Raw genomic sequence first — 26,540 nt, 5'->3', positions numbered from 1 at the left:
TGTTGGTACCAATGATATAGGGAAAGGCAGGAAAGCGGTCCTGGAGGCCAAATTTAGGTTGCTAGATAAGAGCTTAAAAATCCAAGACCTCTGTGGTAACATACTCTGAAATGCTTCCAGTTCCACACTTAGGGCCAGTTAGACAGGCAGAACAGCAAGGTCTCAATGTCTGGATGAGACAATGGTATTGGATTTAGGTTTATTAGGAACTGGGGAAACCTTTTGGGAAAGGAGGAGCCTATTCAGGAAGGATGGGCTCCATCTCAGTGAAAATAAAATCAGACAGCTGCTATGTAAAACTAAAGAAGTTGTAGGGGAGTTTTTAAAAGTAAGGGCTCAGGGAAAGCCAGCAGATGAGGAGGAGCAGCACATGGTTCAGCTAGAGACATCCCCTAGAGGAGGATTTATTAAAAAAGCTGGAGAGCAGCTTCTCAAAGTCAAAACTATTCTTTAAATTATCACTGTATTTAAATAAAAAACCTGTATGTATGTAATTGCCTATCTGACACATGATTAGATAGCAATAATGCAGACTCTCTCCCTTGCCTTAAAAAGCACTACATCATTATGGGTGCAGACATAGAATTGACCAGGGAAATTAGGGCTGTCCATTAAAGTACTAAATAACTTGCTAGCACTTTTGTTGTATAAAATATTTCTTTGTTACACAATTCTACACAATAACAATGTACCACAGAAGCTGCATTTTCCATTGATCTACAGTACTTTTTTTCATTTTCAGTGCCCTGTGTGTCACATTGTTAACACAGAAGTAGGCTTTTAAAGATGATTTACTCCTCTTGGAAATAATGAGGACCAGAAAAATGGCTCAAGAAAGATGTAGCTTTAATTCACTTGGATGCAACATTTTATACTATAGTGAAAATATACTGAAATCAGTACCAATGATTCAAACATGAGTTATTCCATTTATAAAAATTCCTACTAATGTCATGGATGTCTCCTTAATATATAAAGAGTAACATATTAAGGCAAATCCTCCACTGGTGTTAAGTGTCATAATTCCATTAATTTCAGTGGAGTATGAGAATTTACATCAGCTGTTGATCTGCCCCTTTAAGAGCTGTCAAGTAAGCCAGAAATCATTGTCACAATGTCATGACACTTTATTATGTTGTATTCTCACAATTAATGATGCAAATTAAGAATGCATCACCAAGATAATATTTTGATGCTTATAAGTGGATTTTATTCCAAATTCAGTTTGGAATTTTTTTACAGGTGTCTATCCTGTAAACTCTGAACTATCCAATGAAATTATGGATGTGTGAAGTCACACTTTAATTGGTAATGACACAATCATAGAATCATAGACGATTAGAGTTGGAAGAGCCCTCAGGAGGTCATCTAGTACAATCTCCTGCTTCAAAGCAGGACCAACACCAACTAAATCATCCCAACCAGGGCTTTGTCAAGCCGGGCCTTAAAAACCTCTGAGGATGGAGATTCCACCACCTCCCTAGGGAACCCATTCCAGTGCTTCACCACCCTCTTAGTGAAATAGTGTTTCCTAACATCCAACCTAGACCTCCCCCACTGTAACTTGAGACCATTGCTTCTTGTTCTGTCCTCTGCCACCACTGAGAACAGCCTAGCTCCATCCTCTTTGGAACCCCCCCTTCAGGTAGTTGAAGGCTGCTATCAAATCCCCCCTCACTCTTCTCTTCTGAAGACTAAATAATCCCAGTTTCCTCAGCCTCTCCTCATAAATCATGTGCTCCAGACCCCTAATAATTTTTGTTGCCCTCTGCTGGACTGTTTCCAATTTTTCCACATCCTTCTTGTAGTGTGGGGCCCAAAACTGGACACAATACTCCAGATGAGGCCTCACCAATGCTGAATAGAGGGGAAAGTTCACGTCCCTCGATCTGCTGGCAATGCTCCTACTAATGCAGCCCAATATGCCATTAGCCTTCTTGGCAACAAGGGAACACTGTTGACTCATATATCCAGCTTCTCATCCTCTGTAATCCTCAGGTCCTTTTCTGCAGAACTGCTGCTTAGCCAGTTGGTCCCCAGCCTGTAGCGGTGCACGGGATTCTTCCTTCAGGACTCTGCACTTGTCCTTGTTGAACCTCATCAGATTTCTTTTGGCCCAATCCTCCAGCTTGTCTAGGTCACTCTGGACCCTATCCCTACACTCCAGCATATCTACCTGTCCCCTCAGCTTAGTGTCATCTGCGAACTTGCTGAGGGTGCAATTCATCCCATCATCCAGATCATTAATAAAGATGTTGAGCAAAACCGGCCCCAGGACTGACCCATGGGGCACTTCGCTTGATACTGGCTGCAAATTAGACATCGAGCCATTGATCACTACCCGTTGAGCGCAACTATCTAGCCAGCTTTCTATCCACCTTATAGTCCATTCATCCAATACATACTTCTTTAACTTCCTGGCAAGAATACTGTGGGAGACCGTATCAAAAGCTTTGCTAAAGTCAAGATATATCACATCCACCGCTTTCCCCATATCCACAGAGCCAGTTATCTCATCATAGAAGGCAATCAGGTTGGTCAGGTATGACTTGCCCTTGGTGAATCCATGTTGACTATTCCTGATCACCTTCCTCTCCTTCAAGTGTTTCAAAATGGATTCCTTGAGGACCTGCTCAAGTTGTCTTGTGTCTTTTGTCTGATTGTAGCTATCACTGACAATGAAATGGCTTAGTTTGGATCCAGTCATTAGCTACAAGCTGATTTGGGGGAAATAAAAAAAAAGTCAAGGAAATTCTGTTTTCATATTAAAAATGTAAAAGCGTATATGTCTTATTCTTGGAAGCAGGGCCGGCACCAGCCCAGCAAGCAGGTGCTTGGGGCGGTCAACGGAGAGGGGCGGCATGTCCGGCTCTTTGGCGGCAATTCAGCGGCGGGTCCCTCAGTCCCTCTCGGAGTGAAGGACCTGCCACCGAAAACTGAAGCAGCGGCGGTAGAGCAGATTGCAACTTTTTTTTTTTTTTTCTGCGTGGGGCGGCAAAAACCCTGGAGCCGGCCCTGCTTGGAAGTGGGCCTTGAGAGGGCAAAAAATAAATAAATAAATAAAGAGAAATAAACTAATCATTACCATTGAACAGAACAAACAGCAGCCCTCAACTTCTGCAGCAAACTGGGAAGGACATAAAGTCTGACCATTCCCAACGTTTAGTCCATAGGAATTTCAACATAAGAAGGGATCAAAATATCAATTTGTTTAGAAATTTACTGTATTTAATGAACTTTCAAAGTGTGTTTTAGTTTTATGTATTAAGCATTTATTAGATACTATTATGCACAGCATTCACGCCAATTCATTTTGGTGAATGGGTACAGTGCTTATTTCCCTGGCTTGGGACTGAAGACTCAAGAGAATTTGCCTTAAAAAGAACAGGAGTACTTGTGGCACCTTAGAGACTAACAAATTTATTGGAGCATAAGCTTTCGTGGGCTACAGCCCACTTCATCGGATGCATAGAATGGAACATATAGTGAGAATTAGCCTTGAAATTTATGGAGACCTCAGTCTCAGGTATTTGTTTGCATACACAGGAACAGAAACTTGATCATGACAGTGCTTCCTCTCCAATACTGGCAGGGAAGGGATACAGCTCTCCTTCTCCCTGTCAGCTAGGCTATTTGCATTTTGGCAGGTTTGGAGCTAACTGAGGGGTCTGATTCACATCTTCTGCCTTTAAAGCCAGGACATCATTCCCCAGCAACAAAAAAAAAGAAAAAGAAAAATGGAATGTCTGCCAACACATCTGCAACCGACACTGCTGACCCTTCCTGGGACTTCATATCAATATGTAATGTAGGTAGAACAATGGCTTTTGCAGCAGGAACTTTAACACGGATTTCACACCATGGGAGCATTTGATGGGATTTCATGACTTGGGAGTTAACAATAGTTTTAGTAATCCCAGTAATCTCCATCCAATGTAGGTCTCCCGATTAACTACCAATTTCTGCTCCCACTGGGGATCAAATAGATCTGCATCCAGGAGGGTGCAGCATGACATGTGGACAGTGGTTGGGGTGTGAATGGTTCAGCGGGAACATTATATGCCATCGGTGGTCTGGCTATGTGACTCCCTCTCTCTGGAAATTCACTCACGTGATTAACTCTCTGAGGCTGGGGTGCAGTTGGCCTTTCTAGCACTGCTCTGAGCCTTGGTGGGCAGAGTGGGCAATCCCAGGCAAAGTGACCCAGCTGGTCACAGATAAGATACCGCTTTTTCCCACCCCTCCTGGGGATTCTCAGAGGTGGCTTCCTTCCCCCTTGGGTGTCTTGCTTGACTGAGCCCAATCCCCAACCTCTGATCCCATGCCATCTCGATTAGATTTTCTATCAAACCCAGGCTGCCTATCTGCATAATGGCTGCCAACTTCCCCACTAAACACATATCTCTAAGATTTTTGTCTATTAAACATGTTTTAGGTCAGGGGTGTGGGGGAGCAGAGCAGATTTTATAGAATTGTTCTAAACTAATTAATTGGTAGGTCTCATGGTCTGTGGTAACCCCGCAATGTGGTTTCTTACATAACCTCTAATTTGGGTTGAAATCTCAGTGTAATCTCAAATCCCCTTGTTTCTGAATTCCCTGAAATTTCCTCCTGTGTTTCAGGGGTCAATCTAAATTTTTGCAACAAACTTGTTTGGATCACCCACTATCTTTATAGTCCTCTCTGTTTATATGAGTGAAAGCATCTAAGGCCTTCTCTGATAGTAATGGAGCCAGATACTGCAACATGTCCTTCTGCACCACCTGGTTCAATTCACATACCATTTCATAATAATTTAAAAACACATCGACGCCATCCCCTTTGCTAAAGTGAGGAATAATTTGGAGTCTACACCACCCACTGGGGCAGATACATAGGGTCTGTCTCCACCTAGTGGATTAGGGTTTTGCTGGTGCTGCCTGTCCATAACTCTCCTCTTGTTGCTTCTCCTTCTCTCTCTTCTCATGCTGACATTGCTTCTCCTCATGCTGATGTTGCTTCTCCCACACTGCAAGTGGCTGGGCTTCCAGATGCAGTGTGCCCCTCTCTAGCTGCAGTTTTTCTTGCTCTACCTGTAGATATGTCCAGGATCTCCACTGAAGTCTGGGTGCAGCATGGTTGTCAATTCTGTCTCCTCTTCCCTGCTTCCCTCTAGGGAGGTGTCTCCAAAATTTCCCCCACCTGCTAGATCCTCTGCCAGTGGGTTGGGTGTTCTCTGTGATCCTGGATCATCATTTATTTTCAGGTTCTCAGAGTGTAGCAGGTCAATTAGGTGCCTTTGTCCACTTCTCAGTGTTAAGCTGCCTTTCTAGGCATATCTCAACCGGCTGATTTTTTTTAAGCTGTTCATAACTCATTTTCCCTTTCCTCTGCACTTTTCTTTGTGCTCTTCCCTTATACAGTACTTGTTCTCACTGCTGTTGCCATTTATGGCAATTCACACTGTCATAGATCCCATACCACACATGCTGTCACCATAATGTCACAGTTTCAGGGTAACTGAACCCATATTCCCCTCCATGGTCCCTCGAGGCCACTCACTTAACATTTCAGTCTCCCAACCATCACCTCTTTTGGGCAGAAATCCGTGTCTCCCTCTCAACTGACTGGAGGTTTTAAGACTGTACAGTGTCCTGTCATACACTGTGATGTCCCCAGCAAGCCAGACTGCCTAAAGGCCAGCACCAGAGCTGAGCTTTCTCTATGGGGACAATGACCAGTGTGCGCCAGCAGTTACAAGTTACCACCCAGCTCTGCCAAAGCAAAATACATTTATTCTTAGGGTAAGGGCATTAGTAAGAACAATAAATGAAGCAGAAATCACTTTCTTCCACATGGGGAGGGAGGGGTTTGATAAGCCAAAATCCCTTCCAACCCTTCAGCAAGGGTTGGTGCCTTTCCGTGGGCAGAAGGTCCTGTCTGTTTGCCAAATCTAAATGAAGCCCCTGAGTCTGTTTCAACTCAGCCTTTTATACACAAGTCTTGCTTTGTCCTCTAGACCACTGAAAATAGATAAAACCAGTCTCTCTCCCAATTCCCCAGAAGGTCAAATTCAAAAGCTAGGGAATACATAGCTAGCCTTAAAAATTTGCATTAATCACACCCAAATGATTCCAAATTATCAAAGACAAACCTCACACCACCACCAGTGAGCCAGGAACATCCAAATGCACATCTATATTGATAAAATGGGCTATGAATATTCTATGAATCTCAGTATAATGGCTTTTTGAGGGTTTCATGCTTTAAACATGAAATACAATGTGGTTCCCAAAGATACAGCCTGTGGTTGTAATGTCTGTCACATCAAACAAAAATCTGTGACAGGTTTTGGAAAGGGCTGATTTGGAATTCAAACAGTGGTGAACTCCCCCCAAACCATTAGGCTTTTCAAATATGCCAGCGGACTCTGGAAAAGTCATATTTTCTAGAGTGAAGAAGAACATTATTAGTTGTTCTAAGTATTAGAACGGCTGGATGTTCTTCCTCATAAGTTCCAAGCTATCAGTTGGAAGTTGGATAGGTGCTTTTAGTATTGGACATCATCACTTTAGAGGAAATAAATAATTGTCTGTATTCACTTAAGGTGCTCCGTTAATATAAATAAAGCACAACAATAAAAAGAGGTCTGCAGAGTGTGGGAACTGAAATGAGTAAACATTCTTACAGGGCTTGTTACACAGAAAAGTCGAAGAAATTGAGATGATTTCTCAATATAGAGAATAAGACTTTGGGTCCTTAGTGTTTAAGCCAGTCTCTAACTACTAGAGATTAGGAAGAGACCTAATGTACATGGCAGATTATTCCACTTCTGCCTAATGCAAGGTTTCTTGCAACTTCCTCTTAAACATCTGGTACTGGCCACTTTTGGTGAGAGGATATTTGACTAGATAGGCCACAGTTCTCATCAATTATGGCAATTCCTGCGTTCCTATGAGATTAGAAATCCACTAAAGATCTTGCTATGTACATCTAATTTACCTGTGAAAGATTTAGATAACATAATGATGGGGTGTTACAGAAAAATCCTAAAATAGACTGCATGGTTTGAATGATAGAAGGACCATATTCATAATCATTAGCTGGCATGAAATCTTAGATTCAGAGCTTAATCCTGCACAACCAAAGTCAATGCAGGTTTTGTCATTTACTTCAATGAGAGCAGCATTGAGCACTTGGGACCAATCCTTTTTTCTTTGCTCATATGGAAATTCCCATGTAATAAATGGGACTACTTTCACAAATAAGGAAAGCAGGATTTGGCCAGCAAAACATTACTTTGCATAGGAAATAATTAGAGATTTCTATTGTTGATGTCCTTTTACAATGTTGAGCTATTGTATCATAGAAATTGCAAGTGTGCATTGATCAGTGTCGGAAAGCTCTCAATGCATGAGGCTTTTGTATCTAATATTATATTCTTCCTTTGCTCTCTCCATCTTTAGATTTCTCTTCAAGAATATAATTTAGAAGAAAATATAACAGCAGAAATTCAAAATGGTGGCATTTGCTAAAATGGAACATGAGGTGTGCCAAACCTGCAGAACACAATCTAAATATCAGAAAATTGGAGGTGAACAGGGAATGCACAAGGAGCTGCCTGATTTTCCTCAAAAAGCTATGAACATATGGAATGAGCTGCCAAATAAGGCCATTGAAGTAAGTAGTCTAATGAGTTAAAGAGAAAAACAGACAATTTTATGTAGATAAGGTGGATAGAAGAATACAATAAAGAAGCAGGGAGATGGAGTTAAGATACATTTAAATGAGATATGTTGAACCAAGTGTCTCTCTCTTTAAAATCCCAAGGTGTAAAAGATTTAATCTGATTGCCATGTATTTGGAATTATAATTTAAATACAGACTGTTGAATTTTAGTTATGTAATTTGAGACCTTGACTAAAAACATAGCAGGACAGAGTGCTAAAGTATCATAGAAAACAACACAAGTATTATTAATTTATATGTTAGTATTTATAATCCTTTGGAGTACAGTACATTTGTGTGTGCATTTTTGTTATATAATAGAAGTTTCTATTACGCAATAATTACATGACTACAGCATACCGTATATCATGCCAGCCTCTGAATAATATTATGACAAGGTATAAAGGCACTCCTTAGTTTTCTGCATGTAAGGGGTTACAAGCCAGGTTCTCTGCCTAGCACATGGGTGGTCTGGGATAGAGCTGTAAAAGAAAAGGGGATGTAGTTGCAAAGGAGCTACCTAGAGAAGAGGCATGTCGTATCCCCTCCAAGTTTGCTGAAATTTGGAAATGCCTCTGTTGGCTGTTACAAGTAATTTGGATTATATCTGAACTCCCAGTCTGGTGTATCTGTTCACTGGCTTGCAAATATATTTTATAAGCTAGCTCTAAACACAGATCATTAACAAGATGCTGGGATAGAAACCTCTAAATCACTGGTTTAAATCCAGACCAGGACAGCAGTGAATTAAAATTGTTAACAACTGAAGGCTTTTCAAGGACCCATATGAAATGGACTGGTAATCTCAGTCCAGCTCCTTGTTGTTAGGTGCCCATATTAGAAGACAGCAAGCGTAACTGGTACCCTTGCTGGCAGTCTCAGCAGAGAAGCCAAGGACTGAACTGGCTTGGAGACCACTGCCTTATCACACCAGAGGTAATTATCCAGGTGTGAGATAGGAGGTGAAATCCTGGCCCCACTGAAGTCAGTGGCAAAATGCCTGTTGACTTCAGTGGGACCAAGATTTAACCCAAGGCATATTGGCACAGCAATGAAGGCGAGTGCTATGTTGCCATTGCCCGTGTTGTTCCATGGACAAATAGAAGAATTCAGTCACTGGTATTATCAATCCATTTACTTTTCACAAGCATTACATTCACTCCAAACATATTAGTGAATTTTCTTCTAATGGCCTTCCTCTTTCACAAAAGTTCAGACTTAGCCCCATTGAAGTTATACGTCCTTACAAAGAAGGTCTGAGAGAGTAGGAACTGGTTTGTATGGCTATTTTTTATTCCCTAGTATCAACAGAATTTATGAAACTATCTATTGCATGTAATTACTTTCTGTAGCTCACGCCTGTCTCCTCTTGCCCTTGCTGTGTGCGCAGAACTCTCAATTACATTAATGAAACCTGAGCATGTGCTTTGTGAGGAGAATAAATCCCCTATGTCATTTTGAGAAGTAGGAACTTGAACTGAGCGTATAATGTGAGTCCAAAGGCCCATAGTAGCAGTTGCCTCCATACTGTTAACAGACTTGAAACTAAGGATCCTGTTCTATTTTCTCCTTATAATTAGATTTTTTCTACCCTACATATTCATGATCTATTGTGTATATTTACACATAAGAAGTGTTACCTAAATGTAAGTTAATTTTTTTTTACCATCAACAATTAATTTATGGAAACAATTCTTCCTGAAAACATTACATGTGTAGCTTTGTTTAATTAAAACAGAACATTTGCCATCTACAAATGTCACTGCCATCTGGTTGCACAAAGATTTGAAGTTATGCATTTTCAGAAGAAAACCCATATATGCTTTCACCTATCAATTATCAAAATTCATTCCAGAGAGACAGCCGTGTTCCCTCCTCACCCCTCAACATGAGAAAGCTAGCAAATGTTATCGGCTTTAATTAACATGAAAGAGCTTTTAAAAACAATGAAATAATAGACATGTTCATGAGAGATAATTATGTCATATAAGCATTCCCAAAAGTGCTGCTGGCTCCATTAGAAAGAACATTTTTCTTCTCAGTGAATGTTACAGACATGCAAGATATGGAAAAATGGCAGCATTCTCATCAGAGTTAAAAGCATATGATATGTAGAAGGTTCCCGGCAAGGCACTAACTGTCTGCAATAAATTACCAAGTGTGTGTTCTGTTTTCTGAAATGGGCTCGATTTATCATTTTATTGAAAAGGTTCCATTATGCTAATGTCTTATAAAATCACTTTCTGCTGTTGCTGGAAGGTCGAGAGGGGATGTACATTTTTACATTTAGAACCAGGAAGTAGTGTAGCAGAGCATTACCAAGGGTTAATAAGCCTAAAAGAAGACACATTGGATATGAGTCAACTTTCAAGGACTTTGTAATGTCAATTTTTTAATACAGTCCTAACTAAAGTGCAATAATGTTAGTATGTTTCTGAGTTTTCAGCCAGGTCTACAATGTAAACTTATATTGGTATCACGACGTCGCTCAGGGGTGTGAAAAATCCACCCCCCTGAGCAATGTTACACCAACCTAACTGCCAGTGTAGACAGCGCTATGTTGACAGTAGGGCTTCTCCTGTTGATATAGTTACTGCCTCTCATGGAGGTGGATTAATTATGCCAATGGGAGAAGTTCTCCTGTCCCATCTTCACTAAAGCGCTACAGAATCATTTTATTGAAAAGGTTCCATTATGCTAATGTCTTCTAAAATCATATCGTGTTAACTGTAGACCTGACCTAACCAGTTTTTAAAAAACTTGATAGAAACAGCAATAGTTAATTACTAGTGGCTGAAAAAATCAGTAATTAGTACTAAGGGTTGTTTAGAAAACCTCATTTCAAAGAGGACCAAAGTAGTGCCACGTCTACTGGTGGCAACATGCTTTAAGGGTAATCAGATCTAATGCTTCAAGGGTGTGTCTGCAAGGGTCAAGAAAGAATACTTCATCTCTAAAAACAGCACTGCACAGTCGGAGTGCGGCATTCCAGAGTTAGGTTTCTTTCTTCTGAAAGATCATGTTTGGTACTGGCCACTGCCAAAGGAAGGATACTAGAGCTAGATAAAGTAATGGTTGGCACTACTATGGCAGCTCCTATGTTACCATCTCCTAGTTCTACTAAGATTTGATGATTTCCACAAAGCATCAATTCCCTCGGCTGGAAATAGGGATTATTTCCAGCAGAGTAGAAGGAGACAGCTCCATGTGACCAGCAACCTCTCCGTGGAGCAACAGGAAGAGCTCTGTGGATCACCAGTGTTTCATCATGGCCCACCGTTTGGGAACAACTGCACTAGAAACAGGTGAGCATAAAAAAAGCAAAGATAGGCAGTATTTGGAAACTGGCTTCGGGTCTGGACCAAATCTCCAAACAAACTCTGGATCACATACCAAAAGCGTTTGGTAGGCCTAATTTGAAAAAAAATATGTATATATATAAGAAGACTGCACCATATTATGGCTATACTTTTCTCCTAACACATACATTGAATTCCAAATTACAAATATAGTTCCATCAGAAAACCAAATATTAGAAAATCAGTTCCTTCTTCATTTCCTGTTTAGGAATCACTGTTTCCTCTCCAACAGCTGATGTTACCAATATTTTAAACAGAGCACTGTCTTTCTTGCTCTAAGTGTTAGTAATGTGAATAAAACTTACCGGCAAAACAAAGATTCCTCCCTCTTCGCATTCTGTGTAGGTACTGGTCACAGTTATGGTTCTTGAATAATCATGGCTATCAGAGACATGGTAGTTCCAGGGGGCCCGGAAGAGGAAGAGAGAGAGTAGAGCCATGGCCACAAGTTTTCCCCATCACTGATCAAAAGATTAACAGAGCTGGGACTGCTCAAGGAGGACACACTGCACTCTTGCAAAGGGTGCAAGACTGGCTGCTGCAGCCCACGTTCTCCTGGAGGCATTTTGCCAGAATAGGGGACAATGTTTGTGGGAGTTACCACTGGGGTAACTTCCCACACCCTGCCATGGACAGTGCTGTAAGACCCACAATTTAATTCCTATTCTATTACTGCCGTAGGATTGATCCTCAGACAGATTTTTCACTTCACCTTTAAATCAACAAACTTCTTAGAACAACAACTTTTCCAGGCCCCAAATGAACATATGCTCAAATATTATACCATACTATGTATTTTCTTTTAAATTAAAGCCAATTAAAGGATTTAACCTTATTACTAGAAAAACTGCCAGTGCTCCAAATCATAAAATACCATAGAAAACTGACTAGTTACATGAATTCATATGGTGAAACAATACATTTGCTGTGTACCAGATGAATTATTCCATTTGCTTGTAGACCAATGGAGCTTCCTTTAAATGAATACCTGTCTAAAGAACTGAATTACCATACAGCTTTGCAACTCTGCATTAAACAGAATATTACTGCATAAAGAGAAAAAAACAAAACGCTATCCCGATGTATTCATACAATAGTGAAAAAAAAAGTAAACTCAATGTAAATACTATGGTGCTTGCTTGTCATTAGACCTAGAGCTTGATAAAGCTTTTGGGGGGAAAAAAGAGCTAATTATTTAATGTAAACTGAAGAGGATACTGTTTTACCCACTTCAAGTATTAATTCACATTGATCAGCACGGACCTAAAGTAGATTTAGTTCATGAATTAATTTTATTATTAATCCATCAATGATTTCTCCCAATAAGCAAGAGGAAAATAACCCAAAAAACTCTTTATTCAGAGTAGTTTCCTTTTGAAAAGTGCTAGTAAATGACAGAAAAATCTGCTTAGAATACTTTTCTTTTTCTTTTTAAAATGAATGGTAAATTTTAGATATTCAGTTTTCTGACACAGCAGGCTAAAACAGGTCATGAGCAAAAAATAACTGCATCATTGTACTTGTCTTCATTTTGTCTGGTTCAGTTGTTGAGCAGTTATACGGGTTCATGTCCCACAGTATCAGTATAGATGTTCATGCAATGCTGGAGGCCATTTTGGATGGATCAGTGCCCACGTTTTGATGATATTCTCGAGGAGATGATGAGAAAAAACAGCAATATATTTTAGATCTAGGAGTACTCAGACTAATGCCATATTAAAATGGGGAAGTGGAGATGAACATCATACTGTTACCTGACCTGGAACTAATTTGACAGTATATGTTTAGAATTACTTGTCACATTTCTAAAACTACTTCAGAAACTTGGGTTGCCCACATGCTTCAAGCAAAATTGGGATACAAAGCACTTTCCTATCCTTTACAGGCTTCCTAACAATTCAAAGCACAATGCTAAATTATTTTATTACTGTATTTAAGTGAGAAGATGCTTTCAAAAATGCCGTATAGATTATAAAATACCATAATTTTTTTTAACAATTACACAACACAAATATATTCATATTTCAAACAGTCATAAAACTACAGTAATATCCTGAATTAAATATACATTTTCTTACTCCTCACCAGATTACATTTTGGATATTCTACCCGCCCTTACTCAAACTTTCTAGCATTACACAGGAAGGATGCCTTGAACGTAGACTCTGCAGCTCTAGTGAGGCCTTCACTACTAGTATGAAGAAGCAAATCCAAACTTGAGTGTCTTATTCTTATTTTTTACCTTTCTATGCCTGTGTCAATGGACACTTGTGCACCTCTTATGCTTTCCTTAGGCAGGATTAATGGAAAAAGGCCTTCTGACACAGTGGCAGCAGCTAAGCTGGGCTAAGGGCTAACCTCATTGGTGTGCCAGCTATAGTATTTATTTGCTTTGGCCCTTCTTCCAGCCATTCTTTCTAGTTTCTAATTTATATTAATTAATATCAACTTCCCAACTGTCTATGAGTTTTGGAGGTGTGGTCTATTTCACCACAATGAAAGCTGATACTTTATTACCACCTAGGAACACGGTTATAAATGGGGTATCTGTGCCCAGTATGATGGTGCCAACCTGCCCTATCATCTACAGCCCTGAGTGATTAAACTTATCCTGATTTTCACCAGTCTGGCACAACTACACACTGAGACAGTACAACTACACACTGAGAAGATGCAGGGTGGTGGTGGAATGTGATTTTGGCTGAATGAAGACAAGATGAAGCTGCTTACAGACTCATTTGGACTGTGATGTATATAGTGTCATATACATGATGGGGATTTCTTGTGTGCTTCACAATACATGTGAAGATAAAAGGGAATATCTGGGGAATGGATCAAGGACAATAAAGGTTTGAAGTCTACTTACAAACAACCACCTACTCCACTGCTTGATGCTGGTGCAGGGCCCATTACAGGATGCCTTGTACGCCCGCATTCTCAAGCTGCCTGGGGAGTACAGGGGGTCAGGGAGGCTGATTAATGGTGTTGACTAACTGGAGTTGATGCATCTGAAGAAGTGGGCTGTAGTCCACGAAAGCTTATGCTCTAATAAATTTGTTAGTCTCTAAGGTGCCACAAGTACTCCTGTTCTTCTTTTTTGGAGTTGATGCTGCACCTTGGGCCAGGTGAGTGAAATGAAACTTAGGCTTGTATGATTTCTGTAAAAGAAATATGGTGGACTTGTCATTTTTTGTTTGTTGTAATTATCCATTGTCACTCCAGACCTCAGTATGTGACTAAACAAAGCTTTATTAAAGGTAAGCATATTTGGGCAGTTCAACACCTTTACAAAGGTGAGGAGGTGTGGAAAACAAAACAGGCAAGTACAAAATAGCAACAGGTACATGAAGGGATATAATAGTGAAAAAAATCTCCAAACATCAAAGAACAAAATAAACTGAAAATAGCGATGTTCAGTTTTATATATCATTACGGTATTGGTTCTTTCCTCTGCATTGGAATGGAAGTAGAATGCAGCAGATATTGCTTATGGTGTGTGGATTCATGTCTCATTGACTAGCTCCCCCATAACCAGAGATGTGCACAGGTTGAAGGACATGGTACCATGGAAGTGTTGGAAGTGATGGCATTGAGTATAGGTAGGCAGATGGTTTGCGTAGAACAGATTTGAGCCAACTAGCTCACAATCCCCAGAAGTCTCTCAAGTTGGTCACACTGAAAAGCCAAGTCTCAGTTGCTCATCTCTCAATCATGGTGGAGTCACTTTGCCAGCATCTCTTTCATCTCAGGTTCACTTCTCCTCCAACTCCAATAGTTCCTTTCTTCTCTTTTCAGCCATCCCTATGTCCTTACACTGATGCCTGAGCTCCTTTTTGTGGTGCTGGTCTGCCCATCAGAAGCAAATTCTGTGTGTCCAGGTCCTCCATCGCTTGTCCCTCAGATTCTGCAGCCTTTGGCTCACAGAGAGCAGACTCCTTGGCATCCTCCCCTCCCTCTCTGAATCTAAGGTTATCTTGGGGGTTTTAACAAAGCAAAATAAAAGTTTGTGAATGTCCTTAGTCCCAGTATGGTCTTATACACTTTCTATATAGCTGGAAGAAAAAACAGCAACTTTTATCTCAAATGCCATTCCTTTTGCTAGCTCACAATGGCAGCTAGCTTCTGCAGATTGCAAGCTTGATTAAAGCATATTCCAAGAAAAAGATCTGTAAATTACCAAAATCCTCCCACTTCCAAAAATTTCACTTTGATAGCGGAGACTTTAAGAGGAGGGAGGGGGGCATTCCCCATGAAACAGAACAGCATTGGTGATTATTTCAAATGTATTCCAGGGGCCATTATGTCCTTAGATAATGTAGTTCTGTTGGGAATCCAAGAATAAAAAAGGAAATATTTATTCCATGACTCTTGGTAGAGACCTTCTGGCTATACAAGGGAAATCCTTCTGTGACTTGTACTGGATGAACTGATGAATGACTGGAGTGAGTTTGAGTGTTACAGAGGAAGTAGAGGGAGGTTTCCTTGTCCAGAAATCTGACAGACCTCCTGCAATTTCTACTGAGTGAAAAATTCTGCTTCATCAAGAATGGAGCAAAATAAGATCTCCAACCTACTGGCTGCTATGATAGTGAGTACACTTTGCCTTAACGTGTTCTCCAGCCCTGAGGTGTTCTTCATAATACCTTTAAGGATTGTGTTCACACAAGTTATATTTTGCTTGGGCTGTGGTTGCAATGCTTTTTAACTTTTAATTTTTTTGTACTCGGGCAATGCTTTTATATTAATAAACTGCTACTGTTAGCTGCACCTCTTCAATTCCCCTCCCACTTCTTTGCCATGTAGAGCAGAGTGGTCAGTCACAAAGAAAGGAAAAAGTGATGGAAAAAGGGATGTATGTCATACAGCTATGTCTGTCCATGATTAAAGCAAGGGCCAAGTTTAGCCAACATATTTCGTAATATTCTTTATAATAATAACAAAAATGGTTGTGCTCATCTTATCCAGATGAGATACTGCATTCTTCTCTGGTTCTTCAATGAGGTAGGTGATTTGAGCTTCTAACAACTGGTCTATACTTAAAACTTAGGCTGACGGATATAGAAAATTCACCCCCCCCATAGCTATGCCAACCTAACCACTAGTGTTGACGCAATTAGTGATAACAGCTAATTTAGACCCGATCATTTTATATGTACAGTTGGGATTATGTTTTCCAATGTGCATTACTTTGCATTTATCAACACTGAATTTCATCTGCCATTTTGTTGCCCAGTCACCCAATTTTGTGAGATCCCTTTGTAGCTCTTTGCAGTCTGCTTTGGACATAACTGCTTTGGACTACCTTGAGTATTTTTGTATCATATGCAAATTTTGCCACCTCACTGTTTACCCTTTTTTCTAAATCATTTATGAATATGTTGAATAGGACTGGTCCCAGTACAGACCCCTGGGGGACACCATTATTTACCTCTCTCCACTCTGAAAACTGACCTTTATTCCTACCCTTTGTTTCCTATCTTTTAACCAGTTAGCAATCCATGAAAGGACTTCCCTCTTATCCTATGACAGCTTACTTTGCCTAAGAGCTTTGTCAAAGGCTTTCTGAAAATCTAAGTACATTGTATCCACTGGATCTCCCTTGTCCACATGCTTGTCGACCCCCTCAAAGAATTCTAGTAGATTAGTGAGGCATGATTTCCCTTTAATAAACCAAGTTGACTCTTCCCCAACAAATTATGTTCATCTATGTGTCTGACAATTTTGTTCTTTACTATAGTTTCAACTAGTTTGCCCAGTACTGAAGTCAGGCTTATTGGCCTGTAATTGCCGCAATCACCTCTGGAACCTTTTTAAAAATTGGCATCACATTAGCGATCCTCCAGACATTTGGTACAGAAGCTGATTTAAATGATAGGTTACAAATTACAGTTAGTAGTTCTGCAATTTCACATTTGAGTTCCTTCAGAACTCTTGAGTGAATATCATCTGGTCCTGGTAACTTATTATTATTTAATTTATCAATTTGTTTCAAAACCTCCTCTAACAACACCTCAATCTGGGACAGTTCCTCAAATTTGTCACCTAAAAAGAATGGCTCAGATTTGGGAATGTCCCTCACATCCTCAGCTGTGAAGACTGATGCAAAGAATTCATTTAGTTTCTCCGCAATGGCTTTATTGTCCTTGAGTGCTCCATTAGCATCTCAATCATCCAGTTGCCCCACTGGTTGTTTAGCAGGCTTCCTGCTTCTGATGTATTTAAAGCAATTGTTGCTATTGCTTTTAGAGTCTTTGACTAGCTGTTCTTCAAATTCTTTTTTGGCCTTCCTAATTATATTTTTACATTTCACTTGCCACAGTTTATGCTCCTTTCTATTTTCCTCACTAGGATTTAACTTCCATTTTTTAAAGGATGCTTTTTTGCCTCTCACTGCTTCTTTTACTTTGTTGATTAGCCATGGTTGCACTTTTTTGGTTCTCTTACTATGTTTTTTAATTTGGGGTACACATTTAAGTTGAGCCTCTATTATGGTGTTTTTAAGAAGTCTCCATGCAGCTTGCAGGGATTTCACTTTTGGCACTGTACCTTTTAATTTCTGTTTAACTAACTTCCTCATTTTTGTGTAGCCCCCCTTTCAGAAATTAAATGATACTGCGTTGGGCTGCTGTGGTGTTTATCCTGCTAGAGAGATGTTAAATTCAATTATATTATGGTCACTATTACCAAGCAGTGCAGCTATATTCACCTACTGGACCAGATCCGGTGCTCCACTTAGGGCTAAATCAACAATTGCTTCTCCTCTTGTGGGTTCCAGGACTAGCTTCCAAGAAACAGTCATTTAAGGTGACTTTATAATATAATATACCTATCTCATAGAACTGGCAGGGACCTTGAAAGGTCATTAAGTCAAGTCAAGTCCAGACCCCTGCCTTCACTAGCAGGACCAAGTATTGATTTTTTCCCCAGATCCCTAATTGGCCCACCTAAGGATTGAACTCACAACACTGGGTTTAGCAGGCCAATGCTCAAACCACTGAGCTATTCCTCCCCCCACTATACTATACTATACTATACTATACTATACTATACTATACTTGATCTTAGCCAAATACTATACAGTGAACATTTCCTCCCCTCTGGATGACTGGTGACATTCTGTACTTCGACTACTAAATATCTTAAGAACATCTTTCGGAGAGAATCTTTCTGAAGATAACAAATTTCAACAGTCCTTTCTTGTCAGAAACCAAGGTTTTTGTGCAAAAAGAAAACAAAATCATCCTGCAGTAACAGAAAGAAGTATGCAAGGCTTTGGAATAAGCTGGAGCATGTTGGAGACTACTGGTACTGTTATGAAAGAATCACTCAGCATATTAGAGTAGATGGTAATAAAGAATTAAAGGAGACCTTCACCTCTGAGTCACAAACTTAAATCTGTCATCCATCCACTGCCTTGTGGCCTATGTATGTGCACTGAGTTGATGCTTTGGTTCCAAGTGGATGTTTCTAAGGTGCAAAAATCACCATCACAACTGACAGCCTTTTGAGTAGTCTCAGTAGAAAAGCAATTGACTGAATAGTTTTTGGGACTAAACTGCTTTCTCACCCACAGGAGTGAGTGAGGCAAACTATTGAGGAGGTAAATGGAAGCTCTCATTGCAGATGCATATGATATATTTCTTTCGCGGGGTCAGGGGGAGGGGGAAAATGGAGGAGTTCACTCTCTACTACTATCAGTCTGATACATTTCACCAGCATTACATTCACTTAAAGAAAAAGGCAGAAATCCGTAAACAGGAATCAGATGTTTCAACCCTCAACAATGCAGGTGAGTGTGCAGCCACCAATTGATTAGAAGCAGAATATTTTTTTTACCTCTTTAATAACAGTGAGACTCATAGCAAACTGAGTAGAAAAGACCACCACAAAGTACCTGTCATTAACAACTAGCCAGGCAGAAGTATCACTCAGAGCTAATCTACACTGATCCAGGTATGTCACTCAGGGGAGTGAAAAAATCTACGCCCTCTGAGCTATGTATTTAAGCAGACATAATCCCCAGTACAGACAGCACTAGGCTGATGGAAAAATTCTTCCGTCGACCGAATTACTGCTTCTAAGGAAGGTGGATTATCTACAGCAATAGGAGAACTCCTCCCATTGTTTTAAATGTATACATAGTCTTAGTAAAACTGTCTCTTTATTTTGTTCATAAAATAAAGAAATTATTTAGCTGCATCACAGATAGACCTAGTTCATTGACCCGGGCAATCTACATTCAGTTACATTATCATCCTGCCATTGGGGGTCTTTGCTATGACAAATGAGCATACTTTGTTTTGTCAAAGGCCTCGTGGAGACTGCGGAGTGTGAAAGAAACACAACATGAAAATATGAAGATGTGCCACAAGAAGCCTTAAACGTGTAAATTGCCCTACGATGTCAGGCAAAGTTATTAAGTTCATGTAAATATTTTATGCAGGAATAAAAAATAAATAAAAAGAAGAATTCAGCAGTTCACATCACAGTGCTTCAGACAACAAGCCCAATCTCATCATATCTGCCCCAACTGATCAGATTTAAATTAGCATGCACCCCTCTTGTCTCATTACTCATTCAGAATGTGAGATGTGCATCATTAAGCTAGGCACTAATTTGTTCCTAAACTGCACTCATTCATCATTAGTTGGCAGTGAGAGGTTGATCAAGTCAGTTGTGGAACATTTCCGTGGCCCACCCATGAATTGTACACTTTCTGCATGATTTACTTACGACACTCTCTAAACGTTATTTTAACAGTTTTGGTAACCCATATATTGTAAAGATGATTTTTTTGGTCAGGTTAATCTCAGAGGTTTCCTGTTTGCCTTACTTCTAGAATTGGACTCTTCTGCTTCTACAGATCTTTTAAACGGCATCTTCAATGAATTATCAAAAAAAGTCACTCAGTACTGTAGCGTTCCAAAGAGAGATTGTTACTCATTTAGGAGATGCATAATGGGGTATTATAGTAAGGATGTTTCCCCTTAGAAGATTGAAATATTATTTTAGGGATCCTTCTAAGAAAAATTGAGGCCTGGGAATCTCTTTCAAAATTCAGTTTAATTATTAATACACTGGCTCTTGATATTTTTGCCAATTTTTATGTTACTTCATTCATGCCAGATATAGATGCCAAGAATGAAGCATGGATATTGTAAACTGTAATTTTGTGAATAAGAACTTTTAAAATCCATACCATAAGTCATCTGTCTTTATATGTTAATTTGTGTTTGTCATGTCTTTAAAAAACTTTTATAGAAGTATTTTAATAAAATTTGTGAACATAAAACTGCCATAAAACTTGTAAATTAAATTAAATTAATATTTCAATGCATGAGCTGTCTAATATTCTAGTCAAGGAAACCAGTTTCAGCTTCAGTTACAAGAACAGACGGTGGTTGCTTCTTTTATTCATCCATAATACTAAATAGCATCATAAAAGTTAAGAAAAGGAAGAGCAAACCATTCAGTTCACCCCCCAAGCATAGATACAACGTACCCTACTAGAAGACACAGCAAAAGTTCAGCTACATATTCACCGTAGATTATTGACATTGTATTGTTTGTTTAAAAGACTAAAAGAAACTGTGGCTGTGCCATTGCATAGAATGATCCCACTGTGAAGGATAAGTTTGCAACGTCAATGCTAAGTTTTGAATTGTACAGTCTCAGTGAGTTACCTGATTTATCAGATGGAAGGGAAATGCTGTTGTCTGTAGTATCCAGAATAACAGCCAGCCCTGCAGAATAAGATGGGAGGATGCTGGTACTAAGATCTACACGGGTTAGACTTTCAGGCTCTTTTTCCATGCCTCCTAGAATACCTCCAGCGTTGGCAGTTTCAACATCAGTCCTTTTCTGACCACTGTCTAGGGGACTCTGAACAATATGAACTATACTCTGCTGGGCCAAGTCACAGTTCTGAAAAACAAAAACAAAATCCCAAATATGATTGACACATAAAGAAAAAAATCACTCTGTCTCCAATTTGGTATTTGTTTAGTCATTTCCAATCCATTTCATGTGGAATTTCAGTAAGCATTAACAGAGTTCAGAGAAAAGTGACAAATATAAATTGCAAGAATTAGGATTACTTGCACTGGCAACAGTAAGCACAATGCTTACAAATTCTAAACATTTAAGAAAGAAATGGTGGACCAGAGCCAACAACTCTGAATAATTCTGTTGGCGGATGTACAGAGAGAAGTGTTATTAAGTCAGATGCTAAGAAAATTCAATCTATAAAATGCATTTTTACAGACAAGGATGAAAAAAGTTTATAATATTAATATTTAACAAAGCACAGGTGACCCCTTTTTTACTAACAATAATAACAGTTAGAAGTGTTCATTACAATGCTTGAATTAGTGTGTGTGAGGGATAAATGAAGTAATGCCATCCTCCCACTTCTTGCTGCCACATGTTGGAAAACTGAAAAAAAATTGCAGAGCATTGTCATTTTATTTTTTCCCAGTTTAAAACACTGTGCATGATACATAGGGGTAAACACTACAGTTATATCATTTTACTTAATCATTCTAGACTTCCAAATTTGTTTGGAAGCCATGTTGTCTAGACTAAGAAAGTAGGCTCAAGACTTTTTTCTGTGTTTACAATAGCTATTAATTAAAACAAAATTAAAAGAGAAAACAAAATAAAGCTTTCAAAAGTGAAATAAAGAAAGTTATATGACAGTTAATAATAAGAACTGTATGCATTGAATGTAACTTGGAAATCTGAAAAGTTTATCAAAACCTGATAATTAAATTCAACAAATGTAATCCACAGTAATCCAATTATTCTGGCAAAGTGTCAATCTTGCTTTATCCTACTGTTCTTAAGAAACAGCTATTGTCCAAACAGATCTTAAAAGAGATGCTTTTTAAGTTTCTCAAAGACCATTGCCAACACTAACTCTAAAGTCAGAAACATAAATATTTTCAACAATTACTTTGTTCCTTAAATCTAAATTTCAAACTATTTTTTCTCAGGTATTATTAACAAAAACAAACCATAAATCAAGTTTTCCCATATACATATACATACCTATATATGGTATTTTGAAAAGTAATGCCAAATACACAGTCTGAGTTATTTTAAAACTGCTCTTTCCCCTGAAATCCACCAATTAGTTATAAGCACAAGTAATTAATTAAGAAACATTTTTCTTCAAGTTTACCATACACTTATTTTTGAAACAAGCTCAGATAATAATAAACTCTTTAGGATTCTAATCTTTACATTTTAAAATCAAGATATTGCTTTCCTTTCTCTGAGCTTCTCGTAATTCAGATGGTATCAGATCATGTAGGTATTTTTTAATTCTTTGAAGTTACTGCATGTGCTCCCTCAGACATGCTTCCTTGTATTTTTGTGTGCCCATGGACCACAGCTTCCTGTTTAAGTAGAATGAACTATTCTCATGTGGTATCACAAATTCGTTTTTTGTCCCCAACTTTCCATATAATAAATTCCAGAGTCAATTTTGACAATCAGGTTGGGTTCACTCATGAGTCACCTAATGTGCCTGTGCAGGAGGAAAAGGGGTAGAAGGTGTCCTTGAGCACTGATAATTATTTATTTGCTCCCAATGTACCTTATCAATTTAACCTGGTATTAGATATCAACTCTATACGCATTCTGCAGCCCTTTCCACAGTTCATATTCAGCTGGGATCTTGAGAATCAGAGGGAACTTGCAGTTCAGTTAAAGATGTCACAATCACGATAATCTTTTCTAGTAGTGCAAAAGGGTTTCTCTATTCAGCCTGAAAGAAAGGGACGCTGCTTGTTTTTCTACAGGTCTTGGGTTTTCAAAAAGTCTTCCTCTCCCTCAGCGGCCAACTGGAATGGCATCTCAGTTGGCAACTCTTTCTAGATACTCTTCATTTTATGAAAAGCAACATTTAAGGCCAGATAGGGCTTTTCACCCAATTGAGGGTGCACCCACTCTTCTCTCAAAAGATCCCAGATGAATCTGCACATTTCCCAAAGAAACTAATGAAATAAACAAATTACCATCTCATGACTGTTCCAGTAATTTAACAGTCCTTCAGATTACTGGGATTTCACTATTATACTTCTTGGATTCACAATGTAAATTTCTCTCTGAACACCTGGTTTTCACTCAGCATTTGTTTTTCTCCATCTCTCTCATTTGCGTGTAAACCAGATGTCCATCTTGAAACCTTTACAGCCCTCAGAGTGGTCCTTTCTGCTTTGCATAAAATAGGTTCTGATTAGTGCTGACCTTTTCACAGTTTTTAGCAGAAATTGTTCTCCAGGTGTTACCTCTATTGGCCCAGGCCTGTCTTTAACCATTATGACTGAGTTATATATAATGTGTTATATATAATAATAAATATATATAATTTCTACACAGAAATAAACTTGGCTATACCCCCAAAGAATCATTTTGCTAACCTTCTTCAGCTTCATCACATTGGCTCTGTGTACACTGGTGTGATCTCGGTGGACAGTTGATTGGTTTGGAGGGAAGGGATGAACAATTATTTTGCAGGCCCACCCAGTTGTGTGGAGTGGCCCACAAAGGTGGAGTAACACAGCTGTCCCAGAATAACCCTGCATGTTTCTGTGTTGGGAAAACCCAATGGCAGTTAATATACAGACGGTCTGTATTAACTTTAGCTGGTTACCCTTGTGGGTTTGGGTAGAATGGAAGAATCCTGAAAAGCTGGGTCAGATCCTCTGCCCCACATTCTCTCTGCTCCCTCCAACTCTGTGGTGGTAATCATCTTAGAAATGCTATATACCAGGGGTGCCCAAACTTCAGCTTGCGAGCCACATGCGGCTCTTTTACAGTTAAAGTGCGGCTTGCAGTGCCCCCCACACCCGCACCCTGTTCTCTACCTACTAGATTGGGGCAGGGGGAGCAGGATGGTGGGGCTAGGGGCTTCAGCCCTGCAGGGAAGGGGGGGTCACGGGACTTCAGCAGGAGCGGGGCTGAAGCCCTGAGCCCTGGCAGGCATGCCCGGCTCTCGAATTTCTGAAGATTATCGTATGCAGTTCAGAGGATCTGTATGTTTGGCCATCCCTGCTATACACTTCAGATAAATAATGAGGTACAAAACCAAGAGGATTCTGTAGGAATGGGGAAGAATATCATAGGGGCAGCATTGTCCCTTCCATGCGCTCCAGGGCTTAATGCAGACACTTCTCCACATATGGACATAGAGGGGAGAAAGTTGGCCCAGTTTCACTGATGTAAATCTAGAGTAGCTTCACTGAAGTTAATACAGTTACTAAAGATTTACACTGGTGTAACTAACAGCAGAATTTGTCCCATTATGAAAGTTAAATGTTACCAATCATCAGGTACATTTTTAATTGAACAAGGTTCCCTTATAGATATTTCAGCATACTTTGTAATCTTGGTTTCAGAGTAGCAACCGTGTTAGTCTGTATCCGCAAAAAGAACAGGAGTACTTGTGGCACCTTAGAGACTAACAAATTTATTAGAGCATAAGCTTTCGTGGAGGGCTGTAGTCCACGAAAGCTTATGCTCTAATAAATTTGTTAGTCTCTAAGGTGCCACAAGTACTCCTGTTTTTTTTGTAATCTTGTTTTTTCACCAAAATCTGATAATTGTTGTTTAATTTTGGTTTGATTCGACATATTCCTTTGAATAATTTCTCAGCAAGTCTGTGTTTTTTCTTTATATAATGCAATTCTAAAATATGAAAATCTGTTTTTTTATTGAATTTTTAATAACGCGCTTTTTCTCTAATGGAGCATTAACCCAGTCAGCAGAGATTTGTCAGAGTAAGGGCTTTGCAGACTTAATACTGAAACAATGCTGTTATTAGGTTTCAACTTGAAAGCATCATGTTATCACTAACAGACCTGCGGGCTTTTTTACATCTTGTTGCCCATAATATTTTTAACAGAATATATTTAAATTGCTTAATAAATTTAGTTCACCAACACAAAATCCATCACACATCTAGCTGTTATTTTGAAACTACTCTCAAAATAAAGACATTGTAACGATGTTGGGGTAGATGTGGGATAAAATTTCCAAAAGTGTCTCAGTGACTTGGGAGCCTAAATTCATTTTTCAAAGGTGACTTAGGCACTTAGGTTCAGATCCTCCAAGGTATTAAAGCTTCTCACTCCCAAAATGGGAGTTAGGCACCTAAATTCCTTTGACAAGTTTCAGAGTAACAGCCGTGTTAGTCTGTATCCGCAAAAAGAAGAACAGGAGTACTTGTGGCACCTTAGAGACTAACAAATTTATTAGAGCATAAGCTTTCGTGGACTACAGCCCACTTGCATCCGAAGAAGTGGGCTGTAGTCCACGAAAGCTTATGCTCTAATAAATTTGTTAGTCTCTAAGGTGCCACAAGTACTCCTGTTCTTCTTTTTAAATTCCTTTGAACATCTAGGCCTTAGGCACCTAAAGCTCTATGAGAATAATGAAATTTGAAAATGATTTAGGGCCAGATTTTTAAAAAGTATTTAGGGGTTGCTGCAGTCAGCGTCTCAGCACCTGATTTAGGAGGCTCAATTTCATTTTTAAAAGATGTTTAGGCACTTAGGAATCTAAATGACAGTCAATGGGATTTAGACTCCTAAGTGCCTAACTCCCTTTAAAAATGAGATATAGGCTTCTAAACCAGTTAAGCATTGCAACACTGAGCAAAACAATGCCCAAACAACTTTAAAAATCTGGGCCTTGGGCACTTAGGAAAATTTTATCTGTGGTATAAATAATTAAGCAATTACTTATATCAGATTTCTGATGAATTTGTTGAATTTCAGGAGCTTAGCCTAAAGTACTGAGCCAACATTTCTTTTATTTGTATATGGCCAGATTATGTTGCCATAGCTCAATTTAAGTAGTACCTAATTCTCCAGTTTGTCCCATTGGTTTCAAAGTACTTCTCAGCATGAGTAAGGGCTGCAGAATCTGGATGATTAAATTCTATTTTGATTAATAAAAGTTAAGATAAATAAGAAATTACAGAAAGTAAAATAAATATGGTTACATAATAGTGTTAAAAAAGTTTAAATGAATTAATTTAATATGGTATGTCAACATTCTTAAAGAAGAAATACATTAAACTGCAAGCAAACAAAATTGTATCACAAAATGCTAAACTTGTTCTGTACTATTCTGAAAGGATTTTGGTACCAATATGGAAATATTGTTCTTTAATACATGTCCTTATCAGTTGCTTTCTCGTGTATGACAAAGTCAAGCTGGGCAGCTGCAAGAGAGTATTCATATTGGGTTTTGGGAAGTGGGCAGGCTTATGCCGGCCCACTGCTAAAGTACCCTCCCCCGCCTGTGGGGAGGATCCACAAGGTCCAGGAACTCAAATAATTATGGGGCCCAACCAGAAATATAATAGGGAAGGGTGTGAAGGTCAAAGGGTCAAACAAAGGGAACCTGAAGGGGACACCGAGCAGAGAACCCTGGACAGCGCCCATTGCTCCTCAAAGGTGTCAA

General features: G+C 39.2%; 1 protein-coding gene across 2 annotated transcripts in view; it reads right to left on the bottom strand.

Moving 5' to 3' along the window:
• PRKN (parkin RBR E3 ubiquitin protein ligase) overlaps positions 1-26,540 on the bottom strand; it is a 1,227,966-nt gene that overhangs the window by 765,570 nt on the left and 435,856 nt on the right. For both annotated transcript variants that reach the window (XM_054023728.1, XM_054023729.1), the window contains exon 3: positions 20,750-20,990. In XM_054023728.1, coding sequence (XP_053879703.1) covers positions 20,750-20,990 — 241 coding nt within the window. The remainder of the gene's footprint in view (positions 1-20,749; positions 20,991-26,540) is intronic.

Source organism: Malaclemys terrapin, chromosome 3 (genome assembly GCF_027887155.1).
Source record: "Malaclemys terrapin pileata isolate rMalTer1 chromosome 3, rMalTer1.hap1, whole genome shotgun sequence".
NCBI classification, from domain to species: Eukaryota; Metazoa; Chordata; order Testudines; family Emydidae; genus Malaclemys; species Malaclemys terrapin.
The sequence above is the reverse complement of the archived record's forward strand: the minus strand, read 5'-3'. Positions and strand labels throughout refer to the sequence as shown.